This window comes from Xyrauchen texanus, chromosome 18 (genome assembly GCF_025860055.1).
Source record: "Xyrauchen texanus isolate HMW12.3.18 chromosome 18, RBS_HiC_50CHRs, whole genome shotgun sequence".
Classification (NCBI taxonomy): domain Eukaryota; kingdom Metazoa; phylum Chordata; class Actinopteri; order Cypriniformes; family Catostomidae; genus Xyrauchen; species Xyrauchen texanus.
In genome coordinates this window covers 29,318,331-29,332,309 of record NC_068293.1, presented here as the reverse complement: position 1 = coordinate 29,332,309, position 13,979 = coordinate 29,318,331, and the positions used below count along the sequence as shown (strand labels likewise).

At 41.8% G+C, this 13,979-nt stretch overlaps 1 protein-coding gene across 1 annotated transcript in view; it reads left to right on the top strand.

Annotated features, from left to right (window-relative positions):
• Positions 1-13,979, top strand: part of LOC127658816 (sodium leak channel NALCN-like) — a 239,088-nt gene that overhangs the window by 139,105 nt on the left and 86,004 nt on the right. Inside the window, exon 17 of the mRNA XM_052148359.1 lies at positions 597-671. Coding sequence (XP_052004319.1) covers positions 597-671 — 75 coding nt within the window. The remainder of the gene's footprint in view (positions 1-596; positions 672-13,979) is intronic.

Genomic DNA, 13,979 nt, shown 5'->3' with positions numbered 1-13,979 from the left:
CCTTGAGTCGACATCTCAAGCTCATGCCTGAACAAGTTTGTGATGCGGCAGGCTGGTCCTCTCCACGCACATTCATCAGTTTTTATGGCAGGCTCATTCCTTAACAATTTCTTTATGCGGCAGGCTGTTCCTCACCGCACACGTTCATCAAACTTTATGGGTTAGATGTTTGTGCTACTCCGGATTGTTATGTCCTTGAGTCAACATCTCAAGCTCACGTCTGAACAAGTTTGTGATGCCGCAGGCTGGTCCTCTCCATACATTTGTCAAATTTTATGGTTGAGATGTTTATGCTACTCCGGGCTCTTACATCCTTGAGTTGACATCTCAAGCTCATGTCTGAGAACTCTCACGTTCTTATGAGCACACTTCACAATCGTAGGGGTCCGGACAGCCCCATTGCTGCGGCGTGGGTATTGTGTTCCCAAAAGCACTTAGCAAAGCGCAGCATCATAGTGAAGCTTTTTGTAAAGGGAACGTCTCAGGTTACATGTGTAACCCTTGTTCCCTGAAAATAGCGGAACGAGATGCTGTGATTCTTCTTATATGGCAAATTGGAATGTAAGATGAGTTTGAAATTCTCTTTTCTCTTACAGATCCTTCTGAGTCTTTTTGTTGCTGTTATTTTGGACAATCTTGAGTTGGATGAAGACCTGAAAAAGCTAAAACAGGTAAGCTATTTTTTTTATCCCCTGCTGAAAAGAATCAGATTAAACCAGTCTAAGATGGTTTTCTGGTTTTATCTGGTCTCCCAGCCTGGTCAAGCTGGTCTGTTAAGAGTTATTTTTATTCCTTTCCTCCCAGTGTCTAGGAAGTCAAATTAATACTTGTTAAATCCCTTCTCCTCCATTATCTCTCCTATCCTTACTTATAAGATCTAGTTTATAACTTAATGCTTTGAAACTTGCTCTCAGGTATTGCTGAAACATATCACGATATATCTGAAAACACCCCCTAGCATGATTACAGCCTTTAAAAACTGACATGCGTCTTCCCTACATTTCAAGGAAATCAACAAACAGGGTGAACTGTGCTAATTAGTACAGTTTTCCATCTTGTTCTCTGTCTATTTTTACTCTTTTATTGGGCCGTTATGCACAGGTAAAGATGACTCATCGTATAATTAGCTTGAGAAAGTGTGACCAGTGCAAGCCAAGTTAGACAAATAAGTCACCTCCTTCATAGAATGCAAATACGATTCTGCCAAAGTCAAATATTGTAGTAAATGGATGTTGAAAGTGAAAAAGGTTCAGGTGTCTCTGGATAACAGTAAAACGCCTCTTTTCTTAAACACATCAGAAACATATTTTTGTAATTGTTGAAAATGAAGAGACAACTTACATTTTTATTTTTGCAATTTGTTAAAACAACCTGCAGTGTTACAATATATGCTAGGACAAAATGTACAAGTAATACATTATGAGAAGCCACTGGTTTCTCTTTCTCTCTCAGTCGTTTTCAAGCACAGAGTAAATTACATGTTCTATGTGCCCATTCAATCCACAAAGCTGTCAAGCTTCAGACATCTTCACATTCCCAGATCGGTTATCCCTCAGACACAGCTGACTGATCCACAGTTCCACCTGTAAAATTGCCTATTGTATAGGTGTTTCAAGCACAGATGGGGGCAATCCAAAAATAGAGCACTAGATTGCAATTGCTCTCCAAGAATACAGGTGGCTTTTATAAAGAGCATTTCAACAGCTGACCTTAATTGAAGCGAAATCACTTCAAGCTGATGTGAAACAAAAAACAACTGGACATCTTTTTGTCCTTTCCCTCAGTCCTTCCCTGGCTTTATCACAAATCTCCCAGGTTTTTTTACAGTAGGCTTTTTCTGTTACTGCCTCAGAACCTATTTCAACTTGTAATAAAGTCATCAGTCTTCTAAAATGTTTGGCCATCTGCTAGATTGAATGATTTCTGAAAATGGAACATAAATCAATACATTTTATTTGACCTTCAAAGATTTGTAGACTTGCTGAATTGCCTGATTTTTTTGTGATATTCGTTGTTTTGTGTACATCCTTTGTACACAGAATACATTTTTAGCATGTCCTTTGTACACTGATCAATCAATAATTTTTATTAGAGCATGTCCGATTATGATTTGGGATTCAACTTTTTCACTGGCTATTTGTGACCTGCCCATTAGTGCCTAAGAGACTGTGAAACAATTAACTGAGGGTTATATGATGTGTTTAAATGCATTACCAATTTTAAATATTATAATACTGCAAAATGTTGTTTTCTTGTTACATCAAGATATTTAATCTTTGTTAATGCTATAAATGTCAGACATGACACATCTAGAGACATGTGACACACCTCATCTCTAAGGATAGTAGAGATGAGGTATATTGCTTTTATTGTGAAGCCCTGGGCGAACTGGCGAATTTATCAGTTGGGTGGTTTTAAGGGTGTTTCTTTGAATGGTTGAATTTGATTCCACAAAAATTCCTTTTCACTCACTGTCAATGCAAGATATTAATTGACAGAATATTGAAGTGAAGCTGAGCAGATCTGTCCTCCCACACTGTTGCCAGTTGCAACAACAACAAAAGAAATTGAAAAATATGATGTTTATTATTTGGATAATATGAGTAACAGGATTTTTGACCAATGAGATTTCACAGTAGGTGGTGCATTGATTGATAAAATGTCCCCTACTGTGGTTATGGTTAGTTTGGACCAGGGGATCAGGACTTGACTGGTAAGCAGGTCCATGTTAGCCTCTAATGGTAGATGTTAAAAGTACACCGCATGAAGATTTTTTATAATTTTTTTTTAAATCACCATTACTTAATTAAATTATAGATATTTTTTTTTTTACAGTGACAGGTTGTTTTTGACTATCCCGGAACTAAGTGCCCATGAGCCAAAATATCAGCCTCCTTTTGCATAATTCCAGGCAATGCTGCGCTAGCTGAGCAGATGCCATTGAAATAAATGGTAATGCTAATTGTTAACTTTCTTCAGGTTTTTTTTTTTTTGTGCTTTTTAGTTTGGACTGAATAGTTCGCCTATGCCTCTAATATTTGCTCTGAATAATTTCAACAAGGTTTGTCCTCTATGCCATCACAGGTCCTTCATAGCACACACAACATCAGAAATGGGTGTTTGCCACCCAACTAGTTGATCGGTCCGATTTGCACATGGTAACATTCGTCATCATTTGCACATGCGATTTAAGAAAATGGCTTAATCTGTCAAAACTGGCAGATGATTTGTCTTTATTTGAAGTACATTTCAAAGCCACAGACACATGTGACATGGGCCTTTGTGCATTAGCAGGCATTGATGGATAAATGTGAATTACAGTTTTCACTTTATGATCACAAAGAGACTGTTTTGTCTCGGCCTACAAACCCCGTCTCAAAGCCAAGGATTGGAAGGTTTCCTAAGCAATATCCTAACAGATAACATATGCTCAGTGTTTTAGCCAAAGCTATGCTTTATGTCTTCATGATAACTGTATCTGCATTAGCAGAAAATATCTGTAATATGCCAACAAATAGATTCAGGAACATGAAGGAGATTTTGCCAGTTAGTTTATATATTTTTTTTCTCTGTTACTGAAAATAGTTCAAAAAGAAGCCAACGTATTAAGCGTGCATGTAGCCAAGCAACACACAGACTGGAACAGAGTATGTGAGCGACAGCAATTACTCCTCAAATCGTTCTGTAATCACTCCGGACTCTAGATCCACTCTGGATTTTTCATTTCCCACTCTGTGTTCGCTCCACACTCACTGGTAAGAGAAACAAAACATGTGAAAGCACAGATGCTCAGGGGAAAATTCACGAAACAATTGCAGCACTTTTGCTTTTTTCAACACAAAAACCTGCGTCTTATTGACAAACCAATGACAATCTACTTTAAAAAGGTGCAATCAGTGCTGAAATAGTGCTGCATCCTGAGTATTTAAATTATGTTTATAAGAATTACATTTAATTTTAGCTCTATTTACATGCAAACACAGCTACGTTCTATGTAAATTAGCTATTTGTTTATTATTCTGTGTTATTAGTCTGGTGCAATTGACATCGGTCTATTATTGCCTGAGGAAAGGAGATGGTAAACTGTAATTTATTAAAAAGAGATTCTTGTTTACATTTTCTGTTGATCAATGCACCAGTAATTCATCAAATAATGATCAAATAGTGGAGAAGAGTGTAATAACCTGCCAGATAACCAGATGTGCTTGTAGTCATGTAAAATCTCAGCATTTTAAAGAGATATTTAGTTGTCTTTAGGTGTCTTAGGTGCATATTTAGGTGTCTGGAACACAGTATTAGAGTGATGCTGTCCAGGTGATTGTAAAGCGGTTAACTCTTTCCCCACCAGCGTTTTTAAAAAAAGTTGCCAGCCACCGCCAGGGTTTTTGATGATTTTCGCTAAATTTTAATGGCCCGCAGAATATTTTCTTCCATGAATATATGAAGATGCTATATATCAAAATAAAGATCTGAGCCTCTGCTTTTAGGCAAAATAAATCATTTTATTTTATCTTCATTTGTTCTTTTTTTATTGCCACTTGAACAGAGGTAGGTTTTGTCAAAAACAACATTTCGGACAAAAAGCTGAGAAAAAGGCATTTTTATCAAACAAGTGCTTTAGTATTAGTATGGTGTTCCACTTCTTCACGTTTGAGACGATCGCAGTCTGTTTCTTTGATCAAAGAGTTGCGTACTCTTTCAAAAACATGCTGCTGGTCTTCCTTACCGTATACTACCTAAAACACGGATACCCGGAAAATTCCGTGTTTGGCGGGGAAGCGTTTTTTTCATAAAACCCGGAAAATTCCGTGTTTGGCGGGGAAAGAGTTAAAGGGCAAGGAGGAGGCGAGAACCGGATTGGCAATATAAATAATAGTTTTAATAATAAACTGAAAGAAAAACACTCAAACATAAACACAGAGCACATAACTCCATGTTATTCTCTCTCTCTCTTGAACCGTCGTCACCGGCCGCCTTCATCACTCGCACGCCCAAACAGGCTGATTGGGGATCGGGCGTGCGTTGTTCCAGACGGGCACCACCCTCCTTACCTCTACAGTGATTTTAACAGGGACAATTTATTCTTAGTGAACCCCCCAGACTTTAAAAATCCACCCCTTTCTTCAGGAAAAACACATGGCTCTGCTACCATGCCCCAATGCTCACTCGAATGCAGCCAACACAAAAAGCGGACAGATGCAAACAGTGAACAGTGATGTTGTACTAAATGTTAGCATGATTGCAAAACATTTTGTCCAATCAGATTAGAGGACCAGAGCTAATTATGTATTAGTACTGATACATACTGTATCCAGTCACCACCACAGTGAATGACCTCAGAAATTCTAAGCACCATCATAAAGAAATCTCCTTTTTGTAAGTGGAAATTCAATTTGTCAGGCATCTCGGCAGGCACCTGTGTGCGCAAAGAAAGGATAATTAGCAATTAAAGCCGACAGGATAGCTAATGAATATCCACTGTATTCCACACATTACAGATCAGCCAGTGAGAAGAGGAAGTGTTTAATGAGCTTCCCTCTTCTTTCTGTCAGGACTTGTTCGTGCCTGCTAGGGCTGCACTCTGCTCCCGTTAGCACTGATTGAAGTAATGCATTTATGCCTTGAAATTAGTCTTAGGAATTTTTAATGAACTGTTCTGAAAGCTTTGCATATGAGGTGACTGGAGATGATTTGGAAGGAGATGGAGGAGAAATCAATTAATTTAGTCTGTAGAGGTTTATATGTATTTTTGTTATTATGTATTACATTTACAGTGAGGTCTTAAAAACAGTGGGGACCATTAGTGAAAAGCACTGAAAAAACGATTAGTTCTATTTTTAATTTTCTAATTTAATATTTTCTTTTTATTATTATTATAAATTATATTGTCTTCATTACATTTTGAGTGAAAATGTCACATTTTGACATGGACTCCCTGATGATCCATTTTATGTCAGATAGATTTGAGAATGCTCCAAAGTGCATCTTGTGTGCTTCAGTGGAAGAAAGGAAATCTGCCCTTTTTTGTACAAAGGAGTTAGCATGGTCAATATGTTAAACTGACTTAATAGATAAGCAACCTAGAAATAGTGTTGTCACAATACCAACATTTCAGTAGTTGGTATCAATACCAGTGAAATTCCACGGTTCTCTATACCAATTTTGAAACCACAGCAAAATATGGTTAAATTTAAATGTAAATAATACATAAGCAGCGAATGCCAGTCAGAATCTTTCTTTGGAACCGAATGGTTGTGCAGCAAGCAACTGCATTTCACTCCTGTTCCACTCACCTCTACCAGCGAGAAGCATTGCTGTTGGATCCGCACGGCGCATTTCCAGCTGGCGTCTCTCTCTTGTTCACGCCTCTGGGCATTTCGACTGCACTTTCTTTCTGTTTAAAAGAGTGTCTCCTCTTATAAGGGTTGTATTTCCTCTAAAAGAGTCTGAGTAATACAGAGCGGTGTTGAATGTCCTTTTCAGGACGCGTCTTTTTCAAGATGCCTTTCCTCCCTGTGTTGTTCCTGGATGATGTCGGTCAGATGCTGCCTCGTGTGCCTGGGTAGCGATCACACTGAGACGGCGTTCGTGGATGGTTCATGTTCTCACTGCGAGAACATGACCATGGCAACGTTTCGGTCGCGGCTCTCCTTCCTGAAGGTGAATGCCACTTCAGCAGCCCCCCCGTGTCGCTCCTTCTTCCCACGGGATTGAGGATGACCCGGCTGGCGATGAAGGCGATACAGGGATGATGATGGGCTCGGTTTCACCGGGTAAATCCCCACGAACCACCCGCCCCCCGACACGCTCGTGTGCTTTCGTCCGGGCTCAGGATGAGTGCGACTAGCCTCGCGGCCAGCCGGCATTCTCCCTCGAGCCTTGCATGCCATGGCTCTCCTGCAGGTCTATCAAGCCAAGGCACTTAAAGATCTTGCCCCCTTGCGACCAAACAACGGCAGGCAGCTCTGCAACCTGGGCCCAGCTCTCAGCCCCAGTGTTGAGCACCTCGCAAGTGGCTTACGCCCCATCCCAGGACCCCTTCCTGGACCAGAAAAGCTCAGAAGTGCTCCTGAGACGGGCAACCCAGGCAGTCGGATGTTCGCTCCGGAGATGGTACCAAGACCACTCCGTCCCCCGGTGGAGGGCCGGGAGGAGAATCCTTGTTTTCCTTACTTTCATTTGCCGCACCCTCTCCGGGTTGAGGTACCCACATGTTCAATAAAAGAGCAATTTCCCCATTCCCTGGGTTATCCAGCTGGTGTGCGCCATTCTCACAGCACCCTGGCCCTAAAACTCTACAGTCCCGGTTCCTCGGACGCAGCTCCCTCGGCTCCGGCCCCACGACTGCTCAGCCCCGGCAGGCCAGCGCTGACGAGTTCTGAAGATGCCTCCTTAGGACCTCTTCCTCAGTGTCTAATCAGCCCCCTGCCGGGTGCGCAGAGGGAGGTAAGTGCTTTGAGTCTTTTCTCAGCACCCAAGCCTCGGGACACTCTTTTGCCTCCCGATGCATTATTACCTGCTCCCCACTGCTGCGAAGCGTGGCACTTCCCAATCCGTCGCGCTGGTTGGCCAGGACCATCCGACTCGGCTATGCGAATCAGTTCGCCCAGCTCTCACCCTGTTTCAGCGGTTTTCGCTCCACTCTTGTGCACGGCCAACAAGCCACTGCCTTACTAGCAGAGATCTCCACCCTACTCCTCAAAGTTGTGAGAGAGCCCATCTATCCAGCCGAGATGAAGAAGGGTTTTTACAGCCCTTACTTCATCGTACCCAAGAAAAGAGGCAGGTTGCGATCTTGGACCTGCGAGTTCTCAACCGGGCTTTGTACAGACTCCCGTTCAAAATGCTCACACAGAAGCAGATTCTCACCTGTGTTCGACAGCTACATTGGTTCGCAGCGGTAGACCTGAAGGGAGCGTACTTCCACATCTCCATTCTGCAATGACATCGACCCTTCTTGCGGTTCGCGTTTGACGGCTAGGCGTATCAGTATAAGGTCCTCCCCTTCAGCCTGTCCCTGTCCCCTCACATCTTCACGAAGGTCGCAGAGGCCGTTTTTGCCCCCTAAGGGAAGTGAGCATCCGCATACTCAACTACCTGGCTCATCCTGGCCCACTCTCGAGAGTTACTATGCGCCCACAGGGACCAGGTGCTCAGGCACCTCAGACGTCTAGGGCTTCAGGTCAACTGGGAAAAGAGCAAGCTCGACATGGAGTAAGACTCAGTCTCAATGACAGCGCGGCTCACCAACGAGCACGCTCAGTCAGTGCTCAGGTGCATTGCTCGCTTCGAGCCCAACACAGCGGTTCCTCTAAAACAATTCCAGAGTCTCCTGGGGAATATGGCATCCTCAGCCGTGGTCACGCCACTCGGGTTGATGCATATGAGACCACTACAGCACTGGCTGCAGACTTGAGTCCCGAGATGGGCATGGCGCCACAGTACACACCGTGTGACAATCACCCCTTCTTGCTGTCAGACCTTCAATCCTTGGACAGACCTCTGCTTTCTGCGGACCGTAGTCCCCCTGCAGCAGGTGTCCAGACGTGTCGTGGTAACCACAGACGCCTTTTGACAGGGTTGGGGCGCCGTGTGCAATGGACACGCTGCCGCTGGTCCCTGGAAAGGACCCCGGCAGCATTGGCACGTCAATTGCCAAGAGTTGATGGCTGTAATTCTTGCCCTACGGAAGTTCTCACACTAATCCGAGACAAGCACGTCTTGATCAGTTCAGACAGCACCGCGACAGTAGCGTACATAAGTCGCCTGGGCTGCGTGCCACAATCATATGTCATACGTCTCATCATATGTCACAACTCGCCCGCCATCTCCTCCTTTGGAGCCAACCGCGACTCAAGACACAGCTCGCCACTCACATCACTGTCAACCGCAACACGACGGCGGATGGACGGCTTGTTGAGTCCCGCCTCATTAGGCTGGACCTACCACCGCGCCATATCCGATGTCCGGCTTCACAAACCTCGTGGTGTGGCCTCCGCAGGGTCTTTCCATCCTGAAAGAATAGGAAATTTGCAGACCGGACAGCTACCTTGCCTCCGGCCTCGCCTACAGCCCCGGCACGCCAGCGCTGACGAGTTCCCCTTAGGCCTTTTCCTCAGTCTCTAAATCTTCCCCCTGCTGGGCGCGCAGAGCACCCTAGCCTCGGGACATCCTCCTGCTCCCTACATGCTATCTCCTGCTCCCCCCCAGGGAAAGACCGCCTTCCCCGACTTAAGATAGGCCCCAGCCGCTTTACGTCCTATGTGAGAGACATAGTGAGAGAGAAGGCCATGGCTGATGGGCTTGCTCCCATGCTATGCATGTAACAACTTTTTCCCCCCTCAGGGGTGTGGGAAACCTGAGATTTGTATGCAAAAAAGAAAAAAAGGAGTTGGGGGCGTTGTGGAGGGCTACGTGCAGCCGGCACAGGCACCTCTAGCACACAATAGCCTGCTGTGCACCTGTTTCGACACTCACATAACACGGTCAGTGGCGCTTTTCTATGGACCCCTTGTCTCACTTCATTCGACACAAAGTCGAGTGAGTGACAGAAGAGGAACGTCATGGTTACTGTCGTAACCTCCGTTCCCCGAGGGAGGGAACGAGACATTGTGTCTCTCCTGCCACAGCACTAGACCTAGCGCTGTAAATGGCCGTGCTTCATTTTAGGCTCCTCAGTGCAAAATCTTGACTGGCATTCACTGCCCCGCTTCCCTTTATACCCGTATGTCCGGGGCGGGGCATGCAAATTCTGTCTGCCAACTTGACATTGGCCTTTTCTCAGGTTCAGAGGTACGATTCGGCATCCAAGGAAGACCCCTTGTGTCACTTCATTTGACACAATATCTCGTTCCCTCTCTCGGGGAACGGAGGTTACGACAGTAACCATGACGTTATTAATGACATCTGTGGTCTTTAAGTGAACTGCAGCTAGCTACCTGCTAACTAGCTGTTGCTCGTGCTTGTGCACACACTCCATAGGGAATCAAGAGAAGCGATCATCGACCAAATCAATGAGGCTGAACGTAATTCACCGGCATCATGCTGACAGATGAGACGGCCTGATTAATATTACACAGTTATGATTGTTTTACTACAAACTTTGTGAGACTAAACTAAAACTGCTTATTAGCTAACATAGCATACTGATACACACATACAGCTACATACTACTGAACTATAACAGACAGTTTACTGTTGCACTATTGTATGTCATATGTTGTACTACGAATAGGAAACCAGCGTATTTGATTAAATTGATCCTGTATACCTGACTTTTAGTATAAAGAGAAGATCTTAAAATTATTTTAATGTTACGAAGCAAGGTAGCTTGCAATTCATCAGTGTTAGCAGATTAGCAAGATCAAGTCATCTAAAATTGCACAGATCAACCCTTATGGCAGTATATTTCACATGCTTTGCAGTAATGTTGTCAAAAGTACTGGTACTTTGATACCAAGTCGATACTAAAATAAAAAAGATGTAACTGTACCAGTGTTTCAGCAGTACCGGTAGTACCGAGCACCGAATCTATCTGCTACCAGCGCACAGTATAACTGACACACAACAGCTTAAAAATGCTCACAGGCTTATTTTGAATGCATGTTCTGTTACTTCTTGTACACTGAAACGGACAATTAATCAAATTAAAATCGTGACATGCCCTAGTATGATTTATTAAACCGATAAATGCTGCAATCTTACTGTGAAAGATGTTTACGTTAAATAAATCCAACCTTTCATCCACTAGAAACTCCACAAACATTGAGAATCATTCACGTTGTATGAGATGACAAAGCAGATAACTTATCCATTGTGAATCATGTAAAATATATATTTATATAATTAAAATCACAGCATCTGCGCTCTAATCTCAGCTCAGCTTTATTTATATTGCATTTAAAACAGTTAACCAAAGTGCGTCACAATAATACAATTTAAAACATAACAACATTTCAAAATTACAACATACAGAAACACCAGTAATCTAAAATACAAACACTCCAAAACTGTGTCCTACATTTCATTTGTCAGACTTAAAGGCCAGTTTAAAGAGATGAGATTTCATACGTGATTTAAAAGTCTTCAATGATCACACTGCGCAGTGTTGCAAGCTGTTTATCCAGAAAAGTGAAGCATATGGCAAAAAACAAGTCATAATAAAAGCACGATTCAAAATAAAATCTAGATGGCTCAAATCTAATAAAAATATATTACAACTTTATAGTAAAATGTAATATTCTCTATAATAATAATAATTATTCAAAGTATCACAAGCAATACATCTGTTGAATAAAAGTTTTGCAAAAAAATACAATTCCATCTCTAAGATAACATTACCTAGTGTTGCAGTTGGTTTGTCGCTGTTGAATAGCAGAAGAGGAGCTATTACTGTCTGAGGCAAGGCTCTCGGGAGCATGCATAAAAGTCACATCCTTAGGATTTTCTCGGCAAAAGCGACCTGCTCCCTTCGCATGAGACTTTATTAGGCAACCTTGGATGTCTGGGAAGGACTCATTTTAAAAGTTCCATTACAAGCCGTTCACACGTTGGCAAAGAAAGGGTGAATGTTACATAAAAAATTGTTATATATTGCACCTTTATCAAATTTTTATTCAGTACAACATCACTCTTGCTTGTGATATATTGTTTAATTTATTATTATTATTAATAGCAGTAGTAGTATTATTAATATTATGTATCATTAATAATATTACTACAGTGAATATTATATTTTACTATACAGTTGTAATACATTTCTGTTGCAATTTCTTTAATTTCAGGCATCTAGCTTTTATTCTGAATCATGCTTTTATGTTGACATGGCCCAGTGTGATCATTACAGCACAAAATATGTAACTGAAATATATAATCTACATGTGTTGCACACTTCACAGTGGATTAGTGTTCTGCTTTGTCTTCTCATACAATGCAAATTATTCGTATTATCTGTGGAGTTTCCAGTGTATTTGCGAACGGCTTCACACATGCATGCAGCTCATGCAGATTACAGCCTTTCACGGTTAGGATTTAAATGTGATTAATTTTGCACTTCAATGTAAAAGGAGATACAGAGCACATGCTCAAATATGTGTGTGAGCATTTGAAGTAGGCGCATCATTCAGACACCACATGGGAATCTAATTAAGTTGGTGCTCTGTGCTACTGGTACTGCAGAACCACTGGTACCGTGACATAATATTTATTTAAGTCTCGACTTGGTACTGAAGTACCAGTACATTTAAAATGACTACCTAGAAATAGTGCAGAATATTATGTCTTATTCTTTGTATGCTATAACATTTGTTTGTTTTAAATTTCCTGGTTTAAACTAGATTTTGAATACCAGATTTTCAGTGTGGCCTCAGACTTTTTGATATTTGTTTATGTATGTAACTGTATATAGAAGGTACTTCCACTTCAGTTATGGTGGAATTAACATTTTATGGGGCAGATATTCTGAGAGTTTTTGAGAGTCAGAGGGTGCGAGAGTGATTAGTGGAATTTCAAAGTTTGAAATAACAGCTCAGTTTTACAAATCATGACCTGAATAAGCTGACCTCCCTTGTGACACCCGACCACCTTTTGTGCCACGTCTCCTGGTGCGGTCTGTTCATTTGGCCGGTCACAAGCCGTTTCACTCTCTGATGGCCAAAATTGATGGCTTTTAGTGGCTCAAGAAATCGTTACTTTCCTCTGGTTAAATGGCACAGAAATGTGTCTAGTGCTGATAGTGGAAATGTTTATCTTTTTATTGACAAAACAAATAGGGGACTTTCCCCCAGGGCAGAGAGGAAGGTCTAGTGTTGACACCATGCTTGGTTGTTGTTAGTTGACTCCGAGATCCTGTGTTCTCTCAAGAGCTACAAACTGCATGCTTCAAATCAAAACCTTCCACCTTGTCAAAGTCAAAACAAATTTTTTTTGTCAAATGCACAACAGAACAGCATATAGTAGTAATCTGTTTGTGTGGTACTTGCCCATTCAAAACGTATTGCCATGATGCTAGTGTTTTCTGGGTTGTTGCCATGGTCTTGCTAATTAGTTGATAGGGTGTTTAGAGTTTTTGATTGGTGATTTTTGCTGACTGACCCAAGTAAAGAGAGCCCACCCTCAAATCTAAATGATATTCTGGTACCTAGTTTTCTAATTTTTAGATTGATTACATTATGATTTTCAGAGGTATCTTGCGGTCTGATGCTGTGTTCCATTCTGAGACAAATGTGGGAGTTGGAAGTCTGATATAAAGTGGTGTTTCATTGTACTTTTCAAGTAGGAAGTTGGATATTCAGACTCTCTGAGTTTAATGGAATGTTCCATGAATTATCACAGCAACAAGCTCCAACACAGTGCTCCATGACTTTCTCTGTAAAATCGCAATCTGAAGAAGTGCACACTCAACAGGTAAGTTCTCTCTTTCAAACAGCTAGATTGAGTGCAGCTGAATAGAAAAGAATGCTGGGTCTTCAAAACTATTATCAACAAAACACAGCATTTTAAAATTGCAATAGTCAAGCTAACCCCGGTTTGCAAATAAATGGTTCAGCCAACCATGATGAAAACACAAGTGCTTGCTTATTAAGATAATTATGGTAACATAAAGGAAAAGCATATGTATGCAATTTCTGACCATTCTTTCAAGCAAGTCTTCACATAATGACAAAGGATGATGCATTCGATTTTGATTATGCCATCCATTTTGTATTTTTTGTAACAGATTACGTTACAGCAGACTAAAATAATGAATGTGCGAGACACTGGATCAACAAGACACAAAGACAAAGATGTATGTCTGACATTTATGTACATAGACATGTGCCCACAAAGGAAGCAGTGATCTGGTTGTGTCTTATTACCAATGACTAGTAGTTGTTTCGTAGTTGGTTGGGTTTATGAAACCAAACCAGTATCATTAAATTAAAACCACAATTCCACAGAAAACGGCAATGATTTTAGCCCAACAATGCATAAGCGTTTCT